The 27,470-nt window shown below is 46.3% G+C and overlaps 1 protein-coding gene across 2 annotated transcripts; it reads left to right on the top strand.

Moving 5' to 3' along the window:
- The first annotated feature begins 1,728 nt into the window (after positions 1–1,728).
- Positions 1,729–26,412, top strand: ppp3ccb (protein phosphatase 3, catalytic subunit, gamma isozyme, b). 2 transcript variants are annotated; one of them, XM_056587557.1, is made up of 14 exons: positions 1,729–2,508; positions 8,015–8,212; positions 9,884–10,008; positions 11,907–12,018; positions 12,951–13,096; positions 14,306–14,445; positions 16,056–16,133; positions 16,892–16,986; positions 17,146–17,271; positions 19,007–19,084; positions 21,446–21,530; positions 23,186–23,283; positions 24,674–24,700; positions 26,077–26,412. In XM_056587557.1, the coding sequence occupies exons 1-14, from the start codon at positions 2,457–2,459 to the stop codon at positions 26,253–26,255; spliced, it is 1,539 nt and encodes a 512-aa protein (XP_056443532.1). In that variant the 5' UTR covers positions 1,729–2,456; the 3' UTR covers positions 26,256–26,412. The 2 variants fall into 2 exon arrangements, with proteins under 2 accessions (XP_056443532.1, XP_056443531.1); XM_056587556.1 differs by having other exon boundaries at positions 26,074–26,412.
- Positions 26,413–27,470: the final 1,058 nt, after the last annotated feature.

Here is a 27,470-nt window from a genome sequence, read left to right as displayed (position 1 = left end):
TGAATTGGTTCAATAAAATGTTTCCCATGGATTTCTGAGGTCATTCAATTCAATACCACATTTATTCAGAGGTGTGACCGGGAGAGAGCAGCGTTGCATCTAAATTGGATCCCCGCATTTATTCTCTCGACAGTAAATAGTCTATACAAATCATTTGATTTGATTTGTAGTCACAACTTTTCTCTGTTTTGGGACCTCAGTGGTTGAACGAGCTACCCAGCCCCTTCCGGCCACCATTGTATGTTGTACGTCCTGGCACTCAATGTACACACTTATTGTACGCACCTAATCTACATTGCTCTTATTCATAGTACTTAATTGTGTAGCATCTGCAGTAGCTGCTATTATTGCTGCACACAGGGAATGGGTTAGCCTAGCGATTGTTAGTACTTGCACTTGGTTCTATGGACATCTTTACTGTACTGCTGTTGCCTTCATTCTTATTTTAGAATATCCTGAGCCATTATCTGTTGGTCTTTAAAAGTTTTGGTCCTGTTGCTTTCCTTAGACTTTTGAGATCCACTTTAGATAATGAATTGTGATAAGGATTATTCTATACAAACAATACACTCATTTATAATGACTTGACTTTGGCAAACAAAATTATTAAATGCAAAAAGAACAAGGTCTGATCTATTATATTCATAGACTATGTATTAAAAGTTGACATGAGATCATAAATGTGTTTATGGGGCTGAGAGATGAAAGATCTGTCAAAAAGCAAAGACAAACATTTTAGTGTGAAGTCATTTTTTGTTGCGAACATTTAGCGTGATTTTCACTGCAGTTCAGGGCATTTAAAGGTCCCGTTATTATTTTGTTCACATAAAACGGAAAACGAGTACTTTCCCTTAATGACCACAAGATCATGCTGTTGTTCTGTTTTGAGTCAAGCGTCCTTCACTGAAAGATGAACCAGTACCAGTAGTGTAGCCTATTCCTATCATTATTAACGTTGACATTGTGTACTGAATCGAATGTAGCTACGCATAATGTAAACCCCATTAAGGGGTTTGGAGCCCAGTATCACTTGTAGTGGGAGATGGTGAAATAGTGGTTGGGGGATTGAACCCTAGTTGCTCTTAGAATATATCGGTTTATGTCTATCTATGCATTCGATTCAATATACGCCTACTGCAACGGGCGATCTGTGCACGGTCCATCAAATAAGACGTGTTGATCATGGGCCATTGTTTTATCCATTGGCCTAGTGTATTTATCATTTTGAGAACACAACCATATCAATCGAACAGTAGAATGCTTGAATATTGTTATGGGTGATTATTAGGCGGGAGAGTGTGACGCTTGGCTTGTAATTGCATAGTATCTAATGACGAAATTGTCCCTAGGTGTCGCTTTAGAACAAAGCAAATATAAATAAAAAGGGCAAATAAAAACGGATCTGCCCAACATTCATTTTATGCAACAATTTGTCAGCTACCTTTTTGTATTTGGTGCAACAGCCTACCTCAGGCAGTTTATTAAAGCCACAGCCAACCTGCGGTTGGCTTGAAAAGTAGTTAAACTGTAAAAATGTTCCCCCATAAAATAGGTTAATATTATTATTTTTACAGTCAGAACTACATAGGCTACTTGGTAGGCCTACGTGGTATAATGTCATACAATTTTTAATAATGGAATATAATAATTATCTCAAATGATTTATTATGCCTAGGCATTCAGTGGCAGTGGTCGTTGTCGGGTTAATTGCGCATCGGGTGATCTACTGCCGTTCACGTTGATATCCTCCCGTCACAAAGCAAAGTAAACAGTGAATGACCACCGCGGGAGACCCGGACAAGCCTCGACACCCTGCTACTACACTACCCACAGCGCTGTGCGTCGGCACACACAGCCATGTTGTAGGAGGAAATCCTCTTGAGGTGGATTATTGTAATCCGACAGTTGAAGAGAAGTCTGGACGACGCGTCGGATCACGACCAGATCCCGAAGCTCCCCCGCCTCCCCTCACCGCACGGCCTGCTGCTGCACCAGATGCTCCCCGTCCGCAGAACCCGAGCGATGAGACCAGCACACGATCTGACGCCCGTTGTGAGGACCTGAAGGGAGTCAGTCGTTTCCTGGACGAGTCGATTCATCCTCCGAGATAACCTGACAGCACTTCTTCTTCTCTCTGCCATCCCTGCATCTTTAGAGACACCCACAACACCCCGAGAGAAGACCCCCCAAGAAGACAAAATACAGTTTTTCATCTGGCAGCTGAACGAGACCCACCCGGTTCCCCTTCCCCCCTTAGGTTAGGGTTTAGACTGCGATCCGGACCCGGACTGTGCTGTGTTCTCAGGTCTGCTGGGTCCTGTCGCAGGAGGATCCCGAGGTGCTAACACACGGCTAGCTAGCACGGCTAGGCTAGCGAGCTAGCTAGCTCATAAGGGATATCTGGTCCAGTTAGGGACCCGTGTTCAGGTGTGTGTGTTTATCCAGAAGAGAGGAAGATGTCGACGAAAGAGCAAAACAAACTGTCCACTGTGGAGAGACCCATCAAAGGTTCGTGATGTCGTGTTAAACAAAGTGTTATCTGAAGTATTGCTCGTTATCTGCCTCGGTACAGGAAGTTACAATCAACTCAGCAGAACGCTGTCCATACCAACTTAATTAATCTAATACTTTCACTTGAACCCCCGACTATACGTCGATATGTGTAAAATGAATGCTTGTAGGCGATAACGTGGAAGATCCCCCCGGGGAAGACTGTCGAGGTTATGTAAATGAATCAACCCGGAGCTAATCACCTAGCAGGGAAGCTAACGTGTCTCTTCTGAGTGCCAAATGTCAGCCACATACAGAACGTGGAGACGTGGAGTCGTTTTTTTATGAAACAGCCACCGTGCGATGACAGCTTCTTTTAAACAGAGGCTCCATTGTCTCTGACCCGGGGGTAGAGCCAGGCAGCTGAACGGGTGCTGGTTCAGTGGACGACACTTCTTAATGCAGCGATGCCGCAGTGTGCAGCTGGCCAGGGGAGAGTGAGCCGGACCCGCCTGCCTGCTCTCAGACTACTGTGCTTTTGGGTGCACAAGGTGGGGTTCCACTGTGGAATGAATGAACGTTCACTGGTAGTCCAAGGTGTGTCTGTTGGCTTTCGTGGGTATGTTTGATTGGTTTAGGGAGGCTTAGAAGGGCAAAGCTGACGGGAGACCATTAAAACCTCCCTTCTTAAGAGATTGCCAGACGGATAGAGAACTCTCTCCTCTACGACCCGAGCAAAGGCGCGCACAACCTGGGCCGCCTCTGTTCAAGTAGTGTGACATTAAACTATCGTCCAGAACGCAATCTAATATTTTATTCATGTAGAACATCAGGTACTCTGTCTATGCTAATGGTGATGGTATATAGAATGCAGTACTACAAGATGTATAGAGTGATATGCAATGAAATAGCTACGTCAATATTTGAGGGTAGGTGTGTGTAATGCATTTATTGTTGGATAGATTTAATGATTTATAACAACATAATGTTTTCATGCCTGAGCTCAGGTGTAATCCAACCCAGGGAGGAGAAGTGACACGTTTTCACACACAATCCTACTCAACTCGGTGGTGTTACCACCCCCACTGTTCAGAAAGCCCAGGTCGTCCTCACAGGCCAAGCCAGAGTTCAGTCCTCCTCCACAGTCTCTGTTCTCCTCCTGTAGAGCGTGGGCAATGATTCTAGTCTTCCTCTGGGCTGTGTACTGCTTATTTACTGATTGGTAATTGAATCAGGTCTAGCATTTGCAATCAGGGAGTTTGTGTAGGGATTCTGCCCTCGTTCATAATTGATGCACCAGGGACATTGCAAGGAGGTCGTACTATTAAGGAGGCTTACAAAAACAACTAGCCAGTACTTCTTATCATTTGGGATAGTCTTATTGTTTAAGAGGGTACAGTTAGAGTTGTGTTCAGGTGGTTTAATTTCAATGTAAAATGGCAGAGCTGCTAAGGAACTGCTATTAAGCAGTTGCTTGATAATCCTACACTGTATGGGAGGGCTTGCAGGTAAGGAGAAGGAGTAGATTTGAGAAATGGAAATGACAACATGAAGGTTAAAACACAAACAATGAACTGTTGGGCAATAGAGGAAACAAGATTCACGCATGTTTTTATGCGTTCACTGCAGTGTGCTGTGGACAAAAAACCAACTGACCACATTCAAAACGAAATATTCAAATGAATATATAAATAAGTGGCACCGCCCTCGTAGGATCATAAGCAGCTAGTTGTATGACGTTTATGCTATACTGTCGTGACCTGCAGTGCTGTTTTGTAGTGTGCGGTACTTTGAAATACTAGCCTTTATTAAGCTTAACTTTTATTACAAACCAACGTTAGCGCCTTTTGTATTGTGGTCGCACATTTGGGTAGAAACCACTCGGCAATGAGCTCAAAATGTAGATTGGAGTAAATCCTTGTCTCTGGAAAAGGCGTGTCTCATTGTCTCACCACACTGCTTTTGCTTGTGAAGACATGCCCCTTGCAACATGCAGCGATGTTAACAAAGCATTCTTGTGATTGTATGGATGTTTGGTAATCTTGATCTTTTGAGGGACTAATTGTGCAATTGTTCCCCAACAAATGATTTGTATCTTTTAGCAGCTTGTTCAGGGAATTATAGAGTCAGGTGACTCTTTGTCTCAAGGTGCACTAAAGAAATAGGTGTATTTGACTGACGTCACATTGCTCAAGTCAAAAAAAATAAAAAATAATATTGAAGAGCCAATGAATCCACCGTTTTAGATGGAATTTGACCATTTGATTTTTTTTGTTTTGGGTTCATTGGCTCTTCAAAGAAATTTAAAATCTTTAAACTCAATTGAAAATATAAGCCTCTGTAATCACTAAATGGTCCCCGCGGAGCCCCGTCTATTTAGCACTTAGCAGGCAGTATCGGGATGTGTGATTAGCTTAGGACCCAGTGTGGGTTAGGCCTTATATGAATTATGAACGTGCAAGATTCGGGAGAGAGAAATCTTATGTAACAGATGAGAAATTATGCTGCTTGTGTAGGTGGTCCCTAGTACACAGAGTACTCTATTACTCTTGCCCGTCCCCGGGAGAAAAGCTTTCCTCACACACGGTTGTTTTTCCTTTTTTGAACGTATTTGTTGACTCAATACCAGGGAAGGGAATGTACAGTAATTCAGTGGAAGATTTATGTTGTGCAAATTGCTGGGTAGGCATTTTACATTCAGTTATGTTAGCAGATTCTCGGATCTGAAGCGTGTTACAAATGGGACTGATACAAAACGCAAGCATCTGATGGAGTGCAGATTAGCTGTAGGATGCTACAGGCGTAGCATATTTAATGGTACTTTTTTTTTTATTGCATAGCAGACATTTATGGTTGTATTGGGCCCCTTAGAAAGGTTTTTGATCCCACACACACCATACACATGCACATATAAACACTCCCACCTACTAGGATTCCCATCCTCCATGTATAAAGTTCATGAGTGTAAAGCCTGTCACAATACATATGGGCTTTGGGCACGCCCCGAAGAACAGCATTCTTAGCATGACGTAGGACACGCACGCCCTCATGCCCACCTCCCAGAGTATGTGAAGGAGAAGCCATCAATCCATGCATGCATGGTCCTCCCTCCTGTCACTCAAAACAGTCCGGTCGGGCAAAAACCAAATGTGTTTTATGATGTCACCGATCACAGATATTTATAGGTAACCAGCACTTCCTTAGGAAGTGAACATTTTTAAAACAATGTGTTGGTTCAATGATGTATTGCAAACTGCTGATTTCATTATATTCAATAAGTGAATAATGCTATCATAAACCTTTCCTCAGTTTTGCAGCGCTGCGTGTATTTGCATATGCCATAACTTCACGCTATGACATCGGTAGTAGCTACTACTACAGCGTAACCTCTCCTGTTACGGCGGTTAGTATCTCGCACTAGAACTAAATTAATTAATGACCAACGGATCCGAACGTGAACCAGTTCACAGGCTTCAGAGATGATTGGCCAATCCCGCGACCTGGTTTGGTTTCTGTGTGTCTGCACCACAGCGTTTCAGACGCTCACTGAAATAGGTTCAGTCTATGAGAATGAAGGCAAGGCGTCCAGGGAATTGTGTGTGTGTGTGTGTGTGGATGCTCCTCTCTGCGTGTGGGTTCTCGTTTTCGTCTGTGTGCCTGTCGTTTGGGGGTGTGCGTTTGCACATTTGTTTGTGCGTGATTGCCAAATTGATGGCGGGGGATAGGGTACTGAAAGTAGTGCAGCACTCCTGCTCGCTAAGAGCGGGGATTGAGAGCGTGACAACAGGGTGTATGTGTGAATTCACACTGTTGGGTTTTGCCCTGACGATGTGACTCAACACCCAGTTGTTGGATGTGTTGGGCTTGGTGTAGTACTACTTTGTCCTTGGAATATTCCAACCCACCCAGTCCGATTTTCACTACTGTCAGATGGTGCCTGCACGATCTTAATTATATGAACATATGTGCCGGCATAATTTTTTGGCCGGCGTTCCAATAAATATGAAGTGGCTCTGTGTACGGTGTGGGGGGGGGGGCTGGGGTCGTCTAGTGTGGGGGAGGGGGTTTGAATCCCAGCCCAATCCCAATGTTCGCATCCCTTTGGTCAGGATACCTCTTACCGCTTATTCCTGCTCAGCTCCTGTATTTTAAAGGGACCAAATCGCTTTTATAATTTTTTTTCCCTTTTTCAAAGAGAGCCTTATGACTCTTTGAAAAGGATGGGTTGATGGGTTTGCTGAATGACCTCTGGAAACAACACCACCAAGCGAACACTGGCATCACGCACACGTTACATTAGTAGCTCATAAGTCTATTCCGGTGTGTCAGGCTTTCCCCCCGTGCTAAGATACGACCAAACCTGTGAGAGAAGGTCATTAGGCTGCATCATCTGAACAACATGGCCGGGAGCATTATGTTGTCGAGGAGATCCAGGAGAGTGTTGCGTGAATTCGGTGCCTGTACAAGAAGGGTGGTTCGTATTTAGGTTGGCAGCCCTCCTTGGTATGCGCAGGTTTCAACAGGTCGCAGGGCCAACACACACACACACACACACACACACACACACACACACACACACACACACACACACACACACACACACACACACACACACACACACACACACACACACACACACACACACACACACACACACCGCGCGCGCATGTGGACGCAATGGTAACTTTACGATTCCTGCTCTGTTATTAAATAATAATAAAATATCAGTTGCCGTACCCAAGTGATTTATTCTTTTAATCAAGCAGCTCTGCCGTTGTAACTTGTATCAACAGTGCGGGCTGGTGAGCCAGGGCTTGCTTAGTAGAGCTGTCCGTGTGAAATAAAGGTTGTGGTGAAGGCGAATTGCAATGGCATGATTCATGTTTGAATCAACAGAAGGAGAACCCAAAGGGAACAGGAAATAGCCGTGGTTGAATTTGAAGGGGAAAATAATGAATCCATAATTCTAGTGTGCAGCATTTTAAACTGCAGCGTGGCTAACGGTGTGATGTCTTTCACGTTGCGCCACAAAGATTTTGGTGTTTATGACACGGCTACGGCGTTTAATAGAATAACGCTACCACACATAACGGCACTGTTCCCCCCCCCCCCCCCCCCCCCGTTACATGCTTAAGAGTTTGACACGCAAGTTCAGTCATGCATCTGACTTTATGGCTCCCCGATCCTGAATAAGTGGGTTGGAAGTATTTCAACACGGGACCAGTGCTGACATAATTTTAACCCTCCCTCTCTGTGTGTGTGTGTGTGTGTGTGTGTGTGTGTGTGTGTGTGTGTGTGTGTGTGTGTGTGTGTGTGTCTCTCTCTCTCTCTCTCTCTCTCTCTCTCTCTCTCTCTCTCTCTCTCTCTCTCTCTCTCTCTCTCTCTCTCTCTCTCTCTCTCTCTCTCTCTCTCTCTCTCTCTCTCTCTCTCTCTCTCTCTCTCTCTCTCTCTCTCTCTCTCTCTCTCTCTCTCTCTCTCTCTCTCTCTCTCTCTCTTTCCCCCCCCCCCCCCCCCCCCCCCTCAGCGGTGCCGTACCCCCCGGGGACGGCCCTGACGGTCGGCGACCTGTACGTGGACGGGAAGCCCAGCGTGGAGGTGCTGAAGGGCCATCTGGTGAAGGAGGGGCGGCTGGAGGAGGAGGCGGCGCTCCGCATCATCAACGACGGCGCCAGCATCCTGCGGCAGGAGACCTGCATGCTGGAGGTGGAAGCCCCCATCACAGGTGGGGACGTATGGTCACGCTGGGTCGGAACACAAACAACAACGTCAACAACAACAACGACATGGGATGATCTCTGGGTGTTGTGGCGTCGACTGTTGCTAGAGAAAGGGTGTTAAGGCTCAGCTATGGTTCCACGTCGACGCTTCGACGCAGTCATGGGTTTTTTGTTATGCGTCGGGTTTTTCGGGTAGCGGACCAATCCCAGCCCTTGCTGCTGAATCGCCTTGACCCAAGGTTACAATTTGTGGGAGGCGCGCAATAGGACATTGCGGTGGACGCAAGGAGGGTCCGCAAGAAGGGTCCGCAAGGACGTACTGGGTCTGTAAACCCCCTTGCGTTGCGTCAACGTGACACCATAACCAAGTCTTTAGTGTCAGGGCGGGGTAAGCCAACAGGGTGGCGGAGCAAACCCCTCATTGTACTATCTGGGTTCAATGGAGTAGATCTCGTCTGTTTTTAGTGACTATCGGGTGTTGGACGCCCAACACAATGGGCTTTGGGTTCAATCCCTTCCGGGTTTCGACCCCTGGGCCACAGCGAGCTGCTCTTCGTGGTTATCGGAGAGCCTCCGATAAGTCTGGCTTCCTTCACAGTGGGGGAGAATGACACTTCTACTGTATTATGGGGTGCCTCCTTTCTATCCCGGAGACAATGACGGACCTTCTTTGTGTTAATTCACATCAGGACTGGGCTGCGACAATGCGCCAAAAAAAAAAAAAAAGTCGTGTTGAACTGGTGTTCTGGAGGAAGATTGCAGCAGAGTGATAGTGTGGGCAGTGAGTGGGTAATGTGCGGTGTGGGTGTTTTGCATGCCTGTTGAAAAGCAGGGACGTGAGAGTGCTGGAACAGCAGCAGCACTCTGCAGTCTGGTTAGCTTTGGCTGGGTTCCGGTTAGCGTAGTACAGTACCGCAGTGTTCTCCTTATCACTAAATGGAGCCGTACAATCTGGCTGTTTTCTTGTTGTTAGTTACGGCCATCGTTTCCTCGTCCTGGTCTTATCTTGATTCGACTGCACATTGAGCGACACATTTATCTGCATGTTGCATTTCTTCATAAATGGCTGCTGTTGCAACACAGACGTGAATGTATATTTTATAAATGCCGAGAGTGTATTATAAAGTATTGTAATGTATGTATAGATGGATGAATATATAGATATATCTGAAGATATACTTTATATAGATACACTTCCATTTATCCGCGAGTGTCTTATCCTCCAGTTTAGCTTTATTTTATTCCGTTATGTCAGTAAGCCGATGCAATTATCCGACGGGGCTCGCAATGAATTCATTCAGTCATTAAAGATAGGGAAGGCAATTCGTAGAAATCACCTAGGAGCAGGATGGAACTAGCCGCTTCATCCTGCTGTGATGCCTATGTCTCATCTTGTGTGTGTGTGTGTGTGTGTGTGTGTGTGTGTGTGTGTGTTTCTTTAACGTGTGTGTGTGTGTGTGTTTCTTTAACGTGTGTGTGTGTGTGTGTTTCTTTAACGTGTGTGTGTGTGTGTGTTTCTTTAACGTGTGTGTGTGTGTGTGTGTGTTTCTTTAACGTGTGTGTGTGTTTCTTTAACGTGTGTGTGTGTGTGTGTTTCTTTTACGTGTGTGTGTATGTGTCTTTTACGTGTGTGTGTGTGTGTGTGTGTGTGTGTGTGTGTGTGTCTGTGTTCCCAGTGTGTGGCGACGTCCACGGGCAGTTCTTCGACCTCATGAAGCTGTTTGAGGTGGGCGGCTCCCCCAGCAGCACCCGCTACCTGTTCCTGGGGGACTACGTCGACCGGGGCTACTTCAGCATCGAGGTGAGGCCCTGCTGCTGCCCAGTGCGGCCCCCACCGGGCCCCCACTGGGCCCCCACCGGGCCCCCACCGGGCCCCCACAACACCATTTCTGTATAATCGCAGTTGCAAACCGTTAGAATCATTCGACTTGGTGTTCGGGTGCAGGAGGTTGTCTGTTCGAATCCCACCGAGGCCGGGGCCGTCTTTGTACCGTAATTCAGTTATCGTAGGGATGGGATATTGACATTTTTTGTGTGTGTGTGTGGTCCTTCTCCTCCTCCGCATACCTTTTTTGACATGTCACTTTATAAAGTAGTTTTTTTTGTCTCTGGCTTTGGGGAGGCGAAAGTGCTGCAGGAAACGACCCTCCCCTTCTCCCCCCACGAACGAATGCTTTCATAATCCCAATTTCCAACATTTGACTTTGACCTCGAGCGCCAGATGTTGTTGGTTCAAATACCGCCGTGACTCACTGGTTCAACCGCTGAACAGTGAAAGTATTGAAATGACCGGTCAGTGCAAAGGAATAGGAAATAAGACGAAGGAGATTTTAACAGGTTTGTCTCCGTCCGTCCGTCCCCCCCCCCCCCCCACGCCAAGCTTGTTTCCACAGAAACAAGCCTATTAATAAGTCTTCACATCAGCCTTGGATGCTGCCTTCTGGCTCCCCTGTCCCACTTTGAGAGCGTCTCAGGGCAGCGTGGTGAGCCGCGCCGGAACCGCGATGCACAAACATGATATATCTTTCTGGGTCTCCGTCTTTTCTCTCCTGCGTATTGTTAATTAAAATAAATCCCTTGGATAAGGTGTTTATCAATCCCAGATAGGAAACGGTTGTGTCACAGCCGAAAGTACCGGACGCTAACTAGAAATTAAAGCAAGAGATGTGGAATGATGCGGAGGTGTGGAGCGAATGAATGCTATTGGTTTAATCGGGTTGCGGTTCATTAACGAGTCGTTTAGCGGACTCTTTCATCCAGACTGACTGGCGGAGGCTGTAGTTGTGTCTTTAGGGAGCGGGTAGACGTGCGGAGCTTAGTTTGTTCAGGTCACATATCCGGGACATTGGGGCTTCAACCCGTAACTTTTTCTGGTGATCACTGCTCTTCAGATGAAACCGCAACGGGACTGTATTGAGGTCTGGCTCTAGCGAAGTCCGTCTCCATGTGGTGGCAAACGAAAACCTAGTACTTTTTTTTTTTCTTTTTTTAAAAGCCGGTTTGAGAGTTGTAAAGGGAGAGTGCGGAAAAAGAGCTGAAGGAGCAGAGACAAAGGAGATAAAAAAAAAAAAACCTCCACTGCTTTATTCCCTCCCTAGTTTCTCTTGATATTGAGTGGTGCTGCATTCACGCACCTGTGGTGGAGCTATGGTAACACCGTGGGCAGGCATGTGACGGACAGGCGAGATGGGATTGCCGAACCAATCAGGGAAGAGATGCCCTGATTGGTTCAGAAATCGGCAGGGAGTGGGCTGAAATCTAAACGGCACGGAGGCAGCCGCAGTCAACCAGAGACGATATTGTCACAGAGCATTTCACTCGCTAATGGCTGACGGATTGCTATGGGATTTCTAACAAATTACACTCAAATGATGGCCCTTAAATCTTGCCTACAGCACCTTTTTTATAACAATTCACAATTCTTACCTTTTGAGGCTCCCAACCATGATCATAATATAAAACAAAACCAGCGTGTAGTTCAATAATTCAAATATGAATCATTCTCCTCTCTCTCCCTGTCTCTCTCATGCTCTCTGTTTCTGTCTCTCTCTCTTTCTCTTTGTTTCGGTCTATCTCTGTCTCTCTGTTTTGGTCTATCTCTCTGTTTCGGTCTGTCTCTCTCGGTTTCGATCCATCTCTCTCTCTCTGTTTCGGTCTCTCTCTCTGTCTCTCCGTCTGTCTCTCTCTGTCTGTGTGCAGTGTGTCCTCTTCCTATGGACCCTGAAGATCAACCACCCCAACACCCTGTTCCTGCTGCGGGGGAACCATGAGTGCAGACACCTCACAGAGTACTTCACCTTCAAACAGGAATGTGAGTGGCTGTGGTCTTCTCGCACGTTCACGGGGTTCAACGTCCCGCTGAGATCAGTGGCACCTGCAATATTTGTCATGGTGCCTGGTAGAATTTCTAAAATATCTTAATACTGTATGTTAATTGTGAAGTGTGTATGAACCGTATTAGTTTACATTTTCCCAGGGTTGAGGCTTCTGTTAATGTCCCATCCCTAGCCTAAGGATGACCCTTGCAGCATGCAGTCTTTGTGTTTCTTCAACATGATACCTGATGCTGCACTCCTTCTTTATGACCGACACCCCAATTTCCATGTGCCTTCTCCAGCCTTTCCTGCTATTGTTCTGTGTTGTACAGTTCCTCCTTCTGTTAATATAAACAGCGTCCTTCCCAGCAAGTTATTGACAATGATTAACTGCACAAATGACTTAATGTATGACCTTTTAAAGGTACGAAAAAGTATTGTGTTTATTTGTGCAAGTATTGTGTTTATTTGTGCACCTTTTTAGGTGGGGCTGTATGGCGATAGAAAAAAAGAATACATTTGCAAAACTTTTTTGGTGTTCGATAATTACAGTGAATACTAAAGAATGTCGGTGCTCATTATTTTGTGCCAAAGTTCTATGTTGCACGAGCGAGCAGCTTCTAGCACTGCCGCTGGAATCAAAGACTCCTGCTGACAATGGTTGGAACTCGGTACAGCAATCGGTTTTAGGGTGTCGCTGAAACTTGTTGCAACCTGCGGGTTCCCTGGTATGTGCACGTAGTCTACAACGTTCCAGGAGTGCATGGCGCTGTGTCTTCCAATGTCCATGCATTCATAAAGTGTGTGTGTGTGTGTGTGTGTGTGTGTGTGTGTGTGTGTGTGTGTGTGTGTGTGTGTGTGTGTGTGTGTGTGTGTGTGTGTGTGTGTGTGTGTGTGTGTGTGTGTGTGTGTGGGGGGCCCCTTGCAGGTAAAATAAAGTACTCTGAGCGAGTGTACGATGCCTGCATGGAGGCCTTCGACTGCCTGCCCCTGGCCGCCCTTCTGAACCAGCAGTTCCTCTGCGTCCATGGGGGTCTCAGCCCCGAGATCACCTGTTTGGATGACATACGCAAGGTAAGGCACACACATAGTTACTGAAGTGCAGACTTTCAGCTTTAAAGGTGACCTTATATACCACCAGATGTTGTTGCGATTCGCCGTTTTGGAAAACCTCTTCTGGCGTCACAAGTGGGTGTGTCCGCCTAGATGTGTGCTGGATAGATCAGTCTACCAGCCCTACCCCGTGCACTGTAGCAAACGTTGCTGATCTATCCGTCATACATCTAGGTGGAAACACTAATCACACTCACACCTGGTGGGGATAATATGTCCCCTTTTTTAATTCAAGCGGTTGAGCAAAAATATGGTCTGGAGGTAGGAAGGATAGTTCTAGGGGTTAGGGTGAAAAAGTCCCGGGTTCAATCTCAACAATGAACGCTAAGCTTGCAGGCATCCTTAAGTAGGCGGCACCTACTGCGATAGCCCGTCGCTTAAGAGCCCCCTACTGGTTCATGAGTGACGGGCCCCTTAATTCACCGTTGGCTTTGGTTCAAAGCTTCTTGGGTTAGTTTGTGAACATGGTAGCTAGGGCGGTAGAGCCAGGTCTGTGGACTGGTGGGTTGATGGTTGGATGCCTTCCCGATACTGTTGAGGTGTTTGCAGTCTTTCATTTATTATTTAGACATTTAGCAAAACACAGTTTTGATCCAAAGCGTTCTTATTAGATGTTTGTTATTATTGAGCAGCTAGGGCTTTCGGGGTTTGTTTCATGAGTCAACCCCCCCCCCCCCCCCCCCTGACCAGTAGTCTATTGAAGAGCTGGTCGATACTACAGCTGGTGTGGGAATGTGAGAAGGGGAAAAAGTGTTTTTAAAAACGCACTTGAACTGTTTTACTGGCTGAAAAAATACAGACCAAAATTTAAAGTCACAGCGGTTGGTGAATTGCGTGGACAGTCTCAGGGCTTCGATAGCTTTTATAACGTTGCCCCCCCCCCCCCCCCCAGCACTGCAAAGGGGCTGTGATTACTGTGACTGTTTTACTGGCTCGGTGCACCCACGGCAACTAAATTAGGTTTTACCGTTGTGGAATTATCTTTGGCGAGAGTTTGTTGAGTTGCCAAAGTGAGCCGGTATGGTAAGCTGTGACCTGACTTGGGATGTATAACCATTTAATTACTACGGGCCGTCTAATCGTCTTAATCGGCTTAGCGCGGTTATTGTTCCGCGTGGAAAGCTCCTTGTTAATTGGGTTTCACAGTAAATCCTCTTATTGTTTTCCTAGCTGGACCGCTTCAAAGAGCCGCCGGCGTTCGGGCCCATGTGTGACCTGCTGTGGTCGGACCCCGGGGAGGACTACGGCTCGGAGAAGACCCAGGAGCACTTCTGCCACAACAGCGTCCGGGGGTGCTCCTACTTCTACAGGTATTTCCTCCTCCTCCACCGCTTCCTTTACCACCTCCACCTCCTCGTCCTCCTACTCGCCTTCCTTAACCACCACCTCTTCCTTCACCACCTCCTCGTCTTGTTTCACCACCTCCTCATCTTCCTTCACCACCTCCTCCTCCTCCTCCTCCTCTTGCTTCACCACCTCCTCATCTTGCTTCACCGCCTCCTTGTCTTCCTTCACCACCTCCTCCTCCTCCTCCTCCTCTTCCTTCACCACCTCCTCCTCCTCCTCTTCCTTCACCACCTCCTCCTCCTCCACCTCCTCTTCCTTTTACCAAACTACAGAGCGCGACCCATTCCGTTCTGGTTCATGGTCTGCTTGGTTATGATTTGGATTAAGGGCATGAAGCAGACGCTTTTTATCCAAAGCGACTTACAATAAGTACATTTGTCAGAAGAAGGGAAACAAAATATCGCTGTCGGTACAGTAAGGATGTTCATATAACCAAGGGCCAAGCCCTCACAATTGTAAGGTTAACCCATTCCAGTTTACAGGACATCAAAGACCCTACAACAAAGACAGCTAGGAAAAGATGTTATACAATGCCAAGTACTATTTTTAAGTACAAGTGCATACAATATACAATAAGTGTGTAGATTAAGTGCCAGGACTCAATAAAATACAACAAGTGCGTGGCCTGGGGGTATAAGGGGGGAGGCAATGCAGAGTCTAGGTGACCTCTGAACAAGTGGGTCTAGAGCCTTTTGTGATTTGCGGTCATCATTAACTTTTTTCAGTCTGATACCCAACGCTTGTCCGTTTTGGCTCCGTTATTACGGAGCCAAAATGGACAAGCGGACAAACGGATGCAAACACATGGGCTGCAGGCATTGGGGATCGAACCCAGTACCCTCAAGCTGGGAGCCTCTTGTGTGAACTCCTCTCACACAAGCCGGCATTAGCTCACGTCGTTTCCAGACCGAGCTCACCCGTGTTTATATTGGGTATATCTTGTAAAGGTTGCATTTAGTATGAAACACAGGTTATATATTCTGTGTCAACCTCCCGGCAATTGAGGACTGTTTTTCTTTCTGTTGCCATGATTTCCATATGGCATTCAGCTCTAAAAGCCTTCACTCTCAAGAGGGGCCAAGGTCATTGGGAAGAGCTTGCAGTGGGTTTGACCTGCATATTCGTGCATGTAATATCCCAGCGAATCGCTCTGTCTATTAGCCTTGGTCCACCGGAAAATACTGTCAGAAAAGCAAGCACACCAGTGAATGGTGATGTGTTCATGATTTTGTATATATTGAAGACAAATATGCACAGATCTGTTGTCCTGGCTTCCGGAACAGTCTGCTAGAGAGCCTGACGGGGTCGTATAGTCTGACATTATTTTTTACGTATTCTTATATTAAAGCGTACCTTGTTTTTTGTATCTCAGGAGATTTGATGACCTAGTCAACCGCTGTACCTCAAATGTATCTCTATTATTGTTACTATTTTTTGTTAAACAAATTGTATTTCTTGCTACTGTGGTCTGCATTTCCCCAATTCCCCCATTGTGTTTTTTCGTGAAATGTGCTGTGCATGTATAAAGCTTTGGTAGTTTGATTCTACATCCCGGTATGTGTTTGTTCCTCAGTTACCCTGCAGTATGTGACTTCCTGATGAACAATAATCTGTTGTCAGTAATACGAGCTCACGAGGCGCAAGATGCTGGGTACGTACCAAACACTTTCCAAAAACAGTTTGATAATAGATAAAATGTCTGCATTTATGTATTGATATTAGTGCTGTCAAGCAATTAAAATATTTAATCACGATTAATCGCATTAATGCCATAGTTAACTCACGATTAATTGCGAAATCGCAATTTTTTTTCTATGCTAAATATCCCTTGATTTCTTTGTCCCATTGATTTTTCTTATTTTAATGCTCTTATCAACATGGAGAAGTGCATCGGCTTGCCTTGTGCAAATGTTTTTTTATTGATAACAACATTGGCATATACTGATCAAAACAGAACGATACAAAAAAAAAGGCTATAGTGCAATCAATGATGAACATACAAACATACTGCCTTGAACATAGCAGTCAGGCTACTGCTTCTTTGTTTTGAGCCAAAGAAAAAAAAAAAGAATTACGTTAATCGTGCGATAAAAAAATTAACGCTTCTAAAATTGGTTTGCGTTAACGCCGTTAATAACGCGTTTAACTAACAGCACTAATTGATATAGATATACCCATATAGATATAGTTCGATAGTTCAATGAATAAATACATTTAGATAGATAGTTAGATACAGATAAAAAAGCCATAATCGGCTTCTATCTTTCATCAGTACATTACCATATGTACTGCACAGTATACTTTTTTTATGATTGTCTCTCCTCGATTGGGTTTTGAATGTATTTGAATAAAGTTTTTTCATTTAGCTCATACAGTGCCATGACTGTCCTCTCTCTGCCTTCTCGTTAGGTATCGAATGTACAGAAAAAGTCAAACAACAGGCTTCCCATCTTTAATCACCATCTTCTCTGCGCCTAACTACCTGGACGTATACAATAACAAAGGTACGCGAAAAGGATTATTCTTTTTATGTGCACCGGAAACCATGGCAACGCTTAATGGAAACCTTGGCAACAAGGGTTGCTCCTGGCCTCGTGAATATACACGTGTGTGTGTGTGTTGTGTGTGTGTGTGTGTGTGTGTGTCCGTCCCTCCCCCCACAGCGGCGGTGCTGAAGTATGAGAACAACGTGATGAACATCCGCCAGTTCAACTGCTCTCCTCATCCATACTGGCTGCCCAACTTCATGGACGTCTTCACCTGGTCCCTGCCCTTCGTAGGGGAGAAAGGTAGAGCAAAACACCTGGACCTACCCACGGCCCCCTGAAGACCAGTACCAGAACTACCCTCTACTATAGACCAGTACCATAACTACCCTTTACTATAGACCAGTACCATAACTACCCTTTACTATAGACCAGTACCATAACTACCCATTACTATAGACCAGTACCATAACTACCCTCTACTATAGACCAGTACCATAACTACCCTCTACTATAGACCAGTACCAGAACTACCCTTTACTATAGACCAGTACCAGAACTACCCTTTACTATAGACCAGTACCATAACTACCCTTTACTATAGACCAGTACCATAACTACCCTCTACTATAGACCAGTACCATAACTACCCTTTACTATAGACCAGTACCATAACTACCCTCTACTATAGACCAGTACCAGAACTACCCTTTACTATAGACCAGTACCATAACTACCCTTTACTATAGACCAGTACCAGAACTACCCTTTACTATAGACCAGTACCAGAACTACCCTTTACTATAGACCAGTACCAGAACTACCCTTTACTATAGACCAGTACCAGAACTACCCTTTACTATAGACCAGTACCATAACTACCCTTTACTATAGACCAGTACCATAACTACCCTTTACTATAGACCAGTACCATAACTACCCTTTACTATAGACCAGTACCTTAACTACCCTTTACTATAGACCAGTACCATAACTACCCTTTACTATAGACCAGTACCATAACTATTATCCTATTGTAGACCAGTACCATAACTACCCTTAACTATAGACCAGTACCATAACCATTATCCTATTGTAGACCAGTACCATGACCATTATCCTATTGTAGACCAGTACCATGACCCCCTGACTCTATTGTAGGCCTCTTCCAGCCCCTCTACTGCAGACTAGTACAGTGATAGGCCACGCTGTGCTACAGACCAGTACAGTGATACGCTACGCTGTGCTACAGACCAGTACAGTGATACGCTACGCTGTGCTACAGACCAGTACAGTGATAGGCTACGCTGTGCTACAGACCAGTACAGTGATAGGCTACGCTGTGCTACAGACCAGTACAGTGATAGGCCACGCTGTGCTACAGACCAGTACAGTGATACGCTACGCTGTGCTACAGACCAGTACAGTGATACGCCACGCTGTGCTACAGACCAGTACAGTGATGCGCTACGCTGTGCTACAGACCAGTACACTTCAGCTCCTTCCTTCCAGCTCACAATCCCCAAACAAAGTGGTCTCATTATTTCCACTGGTGTGAAATGTATTATCTAGAAGTGCCTATTTATTTATTCATGAATTGTTCCCCTCCATAAATCTATAGTGTGTGCATTGGGAAGCCCATTATAAACATCATTGGTCACGCCTACTTACTTATGCTTATGTCTTACCAAGACTTGTCCACAGCCTTGTAAAATATTTTATTTAAAAAATAAGTGTTTTTGTTTTTTTTGTTTTTTTTAATGAGCCCCAATTTGAGGTGTGATGTTGAGGATCCGTTATATAACGCCTGTCCAGCGGATCTGCCAATCACGGCTCTGGGTGGAGACTCGCACTTGTGATGCCACAAAAGGGGGATGGAGCAATGACTTGTAATAGCTAATCAACAGCACACCTGGTATCGACATGGGGCTCCTTTTAACACGCCTTAAAAACATGTTTTAAAACACCGACCTGTTCATTGCAAGTGGCCTCAGTGGGTGAGGCGTGTTCTTAACATGTTTTCATTGTCTCCTACTAGTGACGGAGATGCTGGTCAACGTGTTGAACATCTGCTCCGATGACGAGCTCATGTCGGAGGGTGACGATACATGCGAGGGTACGACCGACACACAAACGCAAACCCACACACACACACACACACACGTGCGCGCACACACACACACACACACTCAAACATCTTCTCCGTGTGTTCAGGTTGTTTTAAAGGGACAGGTCACCCCAACAGACAATCAATCTGACAGACACATACACACATTTACACACACACACACACACACGCAGGTGGTCCCCACCCCGGATTGGTTCCAAGGAGAACTTGAGTCCCTCTGCATTCTGGCTTTAGTTTCTTTCATAGACTCCAGATGCTCTGTTGGAGCCCAGAGATCTGTGGTCTTGCCCCCACTGGCGACAATGTGGGAGAGTATTGGAAAGCACTGATTGCCCAACCAGAACCATCGACTGACCCTGTAGCTTCTGCACTCTATTAGGGTGTTTTTTGGAAGTTGGGCAGCACCAACGTTGAGTTTCTCCAATATTGACTTGTATGCTGTTTTCTGGGGGTTCTTTCTGTGGTCTTATGTTTGCTGAATTACTTGGTACGAATGTTTTGAGCACATTGTTTGGTGGATGAGTTTGAAACTAGCGAATTTTCAGCGTTGCTCAAGATCTGTCATCCCCGGTGTCATTATCAGTATGATGGGATGTTTCTGGGATGTAGTCACGGCACGGTGCCGAGTTTTTTCCACCTCGGATCCTCGGTAACTATGGCGATAAGTCCCGTAAAACACAGAGCGTGCTTATCGGCAACGGCTAATCCCACATTTTCAATCACGCCGAAGTTAGGGGGGGGGGGGGGGGAGAATGCTTTGACACCCCCATGATACTCGTCATTCTCATGTTACGGGACGAGACAAACTAAGCAAACCCAGGAATCAGGGATCAATCCACACAGAGAGTTACGAGACATAGCCCTTCTGCTGGCCTTCAAGCCCCCCCCCTACAGCAGAGAGACCAAGTCAGGCCAGCAAGCCAACAATGAAAAAAAAGAAAAGGATAATTCAAGTTGTCTTGGCAACTACCTCTGCGGTGGATCTCTTTGAACAGCTAACGTATTCAAGCAGAGTTCATGAGAGAGAGAGAGAGAGAGAGAGAGAGAGAGCGAGCAACCAAACAAAAACTGAGGCAACCATTTTCTAGAGGGGCTCTGGGTGGTGTCGCGTCGGCTCTTCTCAGGGTCTTGCGGAGACGGTTGGCGCCGCTAGTTCTGCCCTGCTCGTCCTCTGATTGGTCGGGGGCTGCACAGCAGCCTAGAGGGGCGGGAGCAGGCGAGCCTCCTTCCCCCGCTGTTCCTCCGCGGGTCACGTGATCAACGCTCTCTCTTTGAGTCGGTCGGGGCCCACTGAGAGGGAGTGGCTTAGCCGCGGAGGTTTGACTCCTCCTCCCGTAAGATGACTGATGATCTATAGGGCCGGCAGGACCTCAGGAGGTAGAGCGGGTTGGCTGGTAACGGCGAGGTTGCTAGTTCGATCCCGGGCTCCCCCTTTCCAGGTGTTTAGGTGTCCCTGAGCCAGGCAGCTCACCCTGACTGCTCCTGACGTGCTGGCTGTGGCCCGGCTGACATCGCCGTCGGCGTGTGAATGTCAGGCAATATTGTAAAGCGCCTTGGATAAAAGTGCAATATTAATGCAGTCCTTTCACCATTTATATAAAGGGTATATTCCTGGTTGTTTTTTATTAGAAGACTCATTCTCCTTGACTGGTCCTGCGACGAGTGTGATTTTAGTTTTATTAAATGAAGCTAATTTCATCCGGCAGGTCTTTTGGGTGGAGGATATTTGTGGTTGCAGGAATTCTGGTTGGGAAAATGAGTTGAAGAACAATGCAATCTGTTAAAGATTACCAAGCATGGCTGTGTGGGAGATGGAGTGAGACGCTCATTTAGGGTGGATTAGGTTTTGGGTGTTAGTGTTTTAATCTCGTTCAGTGATGGGATCAAGGGATCAAACCTGAAACCTTTTAACCGTCAGTTAAGTGAACTGAGTGAACTTAAGTCATTATGCTGGTGTAGGAGTTAATGTCCTTTGCCTAAATTACTTGAATATTAGTGCTCACTTCCCTTTAGACACCTGCTTTTTACTCATATCCGTCGCTTTACTATCTAAAGCCACTTGTAGGGAACACAGGCTCCTCTTATTAAAGAACATGTAGAGGTTATGTATCTTGCTCAAGGTGAACTACAGACAGACACAGAACATAGGCACTACACAACACTGAAACACACTTGTGTAACAATGTAATGTGTGTGTGTGCACAATACAATAAAATAAAATGCAGTTCATTGCCCATGGGGACTTCTGCTCATTCTTCTCTTGATGTGCACATGACGACAAACAAATATTGAATATTTGCTTGTCTCCTAAACTCTTTTCTACCCCCCCCCCCCCCTGTTGTGTCCCAGGTGGAACCCCCGCAGTGAGGAAGGAGGTGATCAGGAATAAGATCAGGGCCATCGGGAAGATGGCTCGCGTCTTCTCTGTGCTGAGGTACGGAGCTGCACCACTATGTTCACTTTAGGGGGGGTCGTGTGTTCCCTTTAAGGGGCTCGGGAGTTCACTTTAGGGGGCTCGTGTGTGTTCACTTTGGGGGTTTGTGTGTTCACTTTGGGGGTTCATGTGTTCACTTTAGGGGGCTTGTGTGTGTTCACTTTGGGGGTTTGTGTGTTCACTTTAGGGGGCTTGTATGTGTTCACTTTAGGGGGCTCATGTGTTCACTTTAGGGCATGGTTTCTCAACGGGGGGCATTCGCACAACCTAGGGGGGAGCTGGGAACGTGATTCCATTTTTAGAGGGGGATTTTAAACTTTGATTGTTTTTATTTCTTTTGGGTGAAAAAATAGGCTACCTGAAATAAATAGCCTATTTTCATTATTGGTTTCTAACCCCTCTACCGTCTCAGCTACTTTTTACTGTCTATGCGCAGTGGAACAGTGATAATACAGCGCGGTTCGGTCCTGCACACGCCCGGACTCCCGTTACATCAGCTATCGTCATGATCTCTATAGTAACGCTGATAAACATAACCCAAGTTCGCGGGTGAACAGTTCAATAACCAACACAACACAATCAAACATGGCTGATAGCAAGTCAAATTTTGTTTCATAGTTGTTTTCCTCCTTCCTCTTGCTGTTGTTCAGTTCCAGCTGCTCTGAGCGTAGTCTCCACGAATAGACCGTTGCATTTCAAATGCAAAATATATAGGCCTAATTAGGCCTCTGCGCGCGATCTGTTTTCGCGTTGCCCGGGCCGCGGTGCCCGTGGTTCCCGGGCCATTCATTCATTCATTCGTTCACGGGGCACGGCGGGAGTCGCGGGAGTGGTCGCGGTGCCCAAGGTCACGGTGCCCGGGCCGCAGGGTGCCGCGGCCCGGGCACGACGGGAGACGTGGCGGGAGTGCCCACACCGCGGTCTCGGTGAATGAACGTTCAATCCAACAATTTCTTCCTCAACTTCTCTATCTCTATGTATGTGTGTGTGTATATATATATCTTCCAGAGCTGTCGCTCTGGAAGTTTAATTGGGTTTATTACAATGATGGACAGTGCTGTTAGCCAATCAGAGGTGAGACATTTGCATGTCTTGAACATGAATATCGATTTTTTTTTTGCACCAAAACCGACTCTGGGGGCATTCATTGCTATTAGTGACCAACGCAAACTCAATGAAAAAACGATGCATTGACAACTTTAAGCGATATAACACGTGTGAGTGGGGTTGTTAGTTTATTTATTTTTTTATTGGGGGGGGGGGGGGGGGGGGGGGGGGGGGGGGGGGGGGGGGGGGGGGGGGGGCTGCCAGAGGATCAGGGTATGGTCAGGGGGGTGTTGCTCAAAAATGGTTGAGAACCACTGCTTTAGGGGGATCCTGTGTTCACTTTAGGGGGCTTGTGTCTCTGTGCTGAGGCATGGAGCGTGCACCACTGTGTTCATTTAAGGTGGTTGACCACCATTTTGAGAGGCTTGTTGAAATTGCTCTAAAGCCGGTTTCTCAAGTCTAAACAAACGGCATTCCTCACTGGATCTCCACGATTATCGTTGAGAACCTTAAGGGGGCTCAGCCATTGGCTGTCCTATTTACCGGGTTCATGCGTTTGAAATCATGTTAAATATTCTCTTTTTTGTGTGTGTGTGTGTGTGTGTCAGAGAGGAGAACGAGAGTGTGTTACAGCTGAAGGGGCTGACCCCCACCGGGACGTTACCTATTGGCGTGTTGTCCGGAGGCCGCCAGACCTTGCAGAACGGTATGTACAGCTAGTGCCATGACACACACACACACACACACACACACACACACACACACACACACACACACACACACACACACACACACACACACACACACACACACACACACACACACACACACACACACACACACACACACACACACACACACACACACACACCACCCCCCCCCCCCCCCCCCCCCCCCCCCCCACACACATCTGAATCTGTGTGACGATGAAAAAAAACAACAGACGTTCTGTAATGTTTCTAATTTTTGTCAGTTGGGACTCAGACCCCTAGAGACCCCCCTTTCTCCCCAGAGAATGGTTACCATGGTTTCAAACCCCTCTCCCTTTACACGATGTTCTGTCGAGCGGTGTCTTCTGAGTTGGCGTTGAGAGAGGGGCCTGTTTCGTTCTCTAATACGGGGGGAGTACCGCTTCACCGGCGCGCTCCGCTCCGTCGACTCCACTTCCACAGCTACAGGAAGAGCGCCGTTCCACCCTCACAGCTCCGCCGCCGCCATGAGGCAACGCTCTGTAACATCGCAGCGCGGCCGAGTGCGACGGCTCTCCTCTTTGAGTGCGAGCGTGATAACTGGAGGAGTGACGCAAGTCCTGTTCAATCCATCGCAGACGAGAAGGAGGCCTGCGCTCCTCACCCCCTCCGTTGGGTCTTGTGGTATCGGCACTGGTAGTATTAGAAGTAGTGTTGGTGTTAGTATCATCGTTATGATGATCGTTGCTATGGGAGGGGGCGTGTAGAATCCATAATTAAAGTTTTTACGTTTTTACTTTTCGACCTGCGAGGAAAAGGTTAACATAAGGGCTGTGCAATTAATTTTTATCGGGATTCCGATTTTTTTGGTCAAACGATCTCCCAATTTATATAAGCGAGTTCAAACTATAAACCGGTGTATATACTGTGTATACATCTTTTTTAAAGTATTTATTTTATTAATTTAATGTTTCATAGAAATGGAGCTGGAGAACAGCTGGATACATATTTTTACGTTATTTTCTATTTGAAAATATTGCGTCTTTTTTTTTAAGGGGAAATTCCAGGTTACTCAGTCACAAAATGTTTTTTTGGAGAGAGATGCTGATCATTTTTCAAAATAAAAAATAATTCTTTGAATAATCGCGATTTCAAAATTGACCAAATAAATCGTGATTATGATTTTTCCGTAATCTAGCGGCCCTATTCAACACTTAACCCTGAGTGGATTGACCAGGCCGACCGTAAAACCCAACCTGTGGGCCGGGGGCTGGCGTTGAGTGTTGGGACTGGGGGAGAACAGGCATGATTACAGGACTGACGCATACATGATACATTGATAACGATACCCCCCTCTCTCTCTCTCCGTCGGTATCGGGTGTGGCTCGTCCTCTCACCCTCACACAGCCACCGTAGAGGCCGAGGAAGCCAGAGGTATGAAACTCATCCTTAATCTCTTTATCTCTCTCTCTCTCACTCTCTCTCTTTTCTCCTTGACTTCATGTCACGTGTCCCTGTCCTGTTTTTAAAAGAAGTGTTGACTATAACTAACCTTTTTATTAACATGTATATTTTCCATCTCTCCTCCTTCTATGTAGTCTTCCTCCCAAACAGTAGTTGTAATCTAATACAACATTGACAGTGTTAATCCCAGTGAAGCCGGTGGCCTTGACACTCTTTGTTTTACTTAACCCGGCACTGTTTAACTTACTTAGTCAAACCGTGTCCGTGTGCGTGTGTGTCTACCACGCTAGCCCCGTGTTGAACTCCTAATTGTTTGAGATAAAACCCACAAAGGAGGAACTTGTAAAGTGTTGCTCTGGGACTTGTGTGTCAACCCAATTACTTTGTTGGCGATAGAAAAGTAGGATAAGATAAATTCTAGTATTGGTTCACATGGCTTGCTTCAATGATGCTGTTATGACATTGCTTCCTAAAGTATGGGCAATATCTCTAAAAGAAAACCAAATCGACAACAAAAAGGCTAAAAATCCTTGATTCTATAGCTATGAAGGTCTATCCAAAATCAAAATATATCAATGTCTATACACTATTGTTCAAAATTTGGGGTCACACAGACAATTTCATGTTTTCCATGAAAACGGACACTTTTATTCAACAGTTCTCAGCTGTGCTAACATAATTGCAAAAGGGTTTTCTAATCATCAATCAGCCTTTTAACACGATTAGCTAAACAATGTACCATTAGAACACACAAGTGATTGTTGCTGGAAATTGGCCTCTGTACACCTATGAAGATATTCCATTAGAAATCAGCCCTTTCCAGCTAGAACACTCATTTGCCACATTAACGATGTCTAGACTGTATTTCCGATAGATTTTTATGTGTTCATTGAAAAAAGTGCTTTTCTTCTAAAAAAATAAGATCATTTCTAAGTGACCCCAAACTTTTGAACGGTAGTGTTTACACTAAGGTATTTATACATTTACGGGTTCATCCTTAGCCCTACTTTTATTTATATCCATCGCTATAGAATCAAGGCTCTTAAGCCTTAATGTTGTCGATTTTAGTTTTCCTTTAGAAATATTGGCCCTACTTCAATAAGCGATGTCATGATGGCACCATTGAAGCGAGCCCTGTGAACCAATAATATAATAGATTTTATCTTACTTTTCTATCGCGAACAAAGTTAGTTAAATGTGTATTATTGAAAGTTGCTTGGTGCGGAGTGTTACGTACGCCCTGAACCCTGGGTGTTGGGGTTAGGGTTAACCCTAGCAGTGCCTGCTCTCACCTATGGCCCCGGTCTCACCCTACCTTGCCCTCCCCCCCCACCCCCCACCAGCAGTCCAGGGCCCGCAGCACAAGATCCAGAGCTTCGACGAGGCGCGTGGCCTGGACCGCATCAACGAGCGCATGCCCCCGCGCCGCGACAGCAAGATGAGCGAGGCCAGCCCCCCCCTAAACAACCTGCCCGCCAGCCCCGGACCCCCCCCGGACAAGAACGGCACCAGCGCCCAGGCCTAGAGCTGAGGCCCCCCCCCCCCCCTTTCCCCCCACGGTTTACCAATGCTCTCCACGGATCTTCTTTCCTCGCTTCCTTGCTCTCCTTCCTTGCTTCCTTCCTTCCTTCCTTGCTTCCTTGCTGCCTTCCTTGCTGCCTTTCACCCACCCGCCCGCCCCTGCTGGTCTCTGAGGTTGTGCTGGTACTGCCCCCCCCCCCCCCCCCCCCCCTCCAAAGCCTCCTTCACCCCCACCTCCATCATGGCCCCACCCCCTGCCTTCTCTCTCTTAGTGCAGTTTAGCCCCGCCCTGCTGGGCAAGGGCAGGAAACAGGAAGTGAGGGCAGGGACCAGGAAGACTGACAGACGCTCCCCCCCCCCCCCATGCTTATTTATTATTATTATTATTATTAATATATCGTTAAAGATGAGATATCTTGTTTTAAGAATAAACAAAAAAATATATATAATGAATAAATGAAAAAAAGCAAATTCTGCGCAGGGAAGCGAGGGAACATCTCAAACGGTTTGTTTCCGCCGCGGATCTGAAGCTGTCGGCAGTCACTGCCCCCCCTCCCCCCTCCCTACTCCGATATTTTCTAGCTATGAGTTTGGTATTTTGGACAATGCTCTGAACACCTTGTTTTTTTGGATCCAAAAGAACGGCCCGCCGCTGCCCGTTTGTCTACCAGAGGGGTGTGGTTTGTGTCCACGCTTTAAAGGGCAAAGCAGAGGAGCACTTAGCGGGGAGAAACCCACGCAGCGCGCTCAGCGCCCGCATCCCTCTCCCCTCCCTCCCCCGACATCGCTTAGACTCCATTATTTTTTCTTATGCCAATAATAGTGTAACAGCTCCGATGTCCGAGCGAGTATTGACAGTTATATTCTCCATGTACATTTATAATTGTTTCCCTTTTTCTTTTGCAATGTGATGTTGACTTATTTTTTTTATTTCCTTATTTTTTTTCTTTTTTTTTTTACAATTCTTAAAAAAATAGATTTATCTCCAGAACAGAGAAGGGAAGGACCGTCTGAATTATTACAAAGACAGATTAGTTGTTAAGTGTGTGGGGTGATTCCAGGACTGCGATGGCCATTTAAAGAGGGGGCGAGAGAGGATGGTGTATAGGAAGTGATGTCACAGGGAGGGGGGAATGCGATTGGAGGGGCCAAGGTACACAGAAGAGCGGAGATTAGTTTCACGTCCTCACTTCCTGGTCAGGTGACGACAGCCTAAGAC

This window comes from Gadus chalcogrammus, chromosome 4, assembly GCF_026213295.1.
Source record: "Gadus chalcogrammus isolate NIFS_2021 chromosome 4, NIFS_Gcha_1.0, whole genome shotgun sequence".
Lineage (NCBI taxonomy): Eukaryota > Metazoa > Chordata > Actinopteri > Gadiformes > Gadidae > Gadus > Gadus chalcogrammus.
The sequence above is the reverse complement of the archived record's forward strand: the minus strand, read 5'-3'. Positions and strand labels throughout refer to the sequence as shown.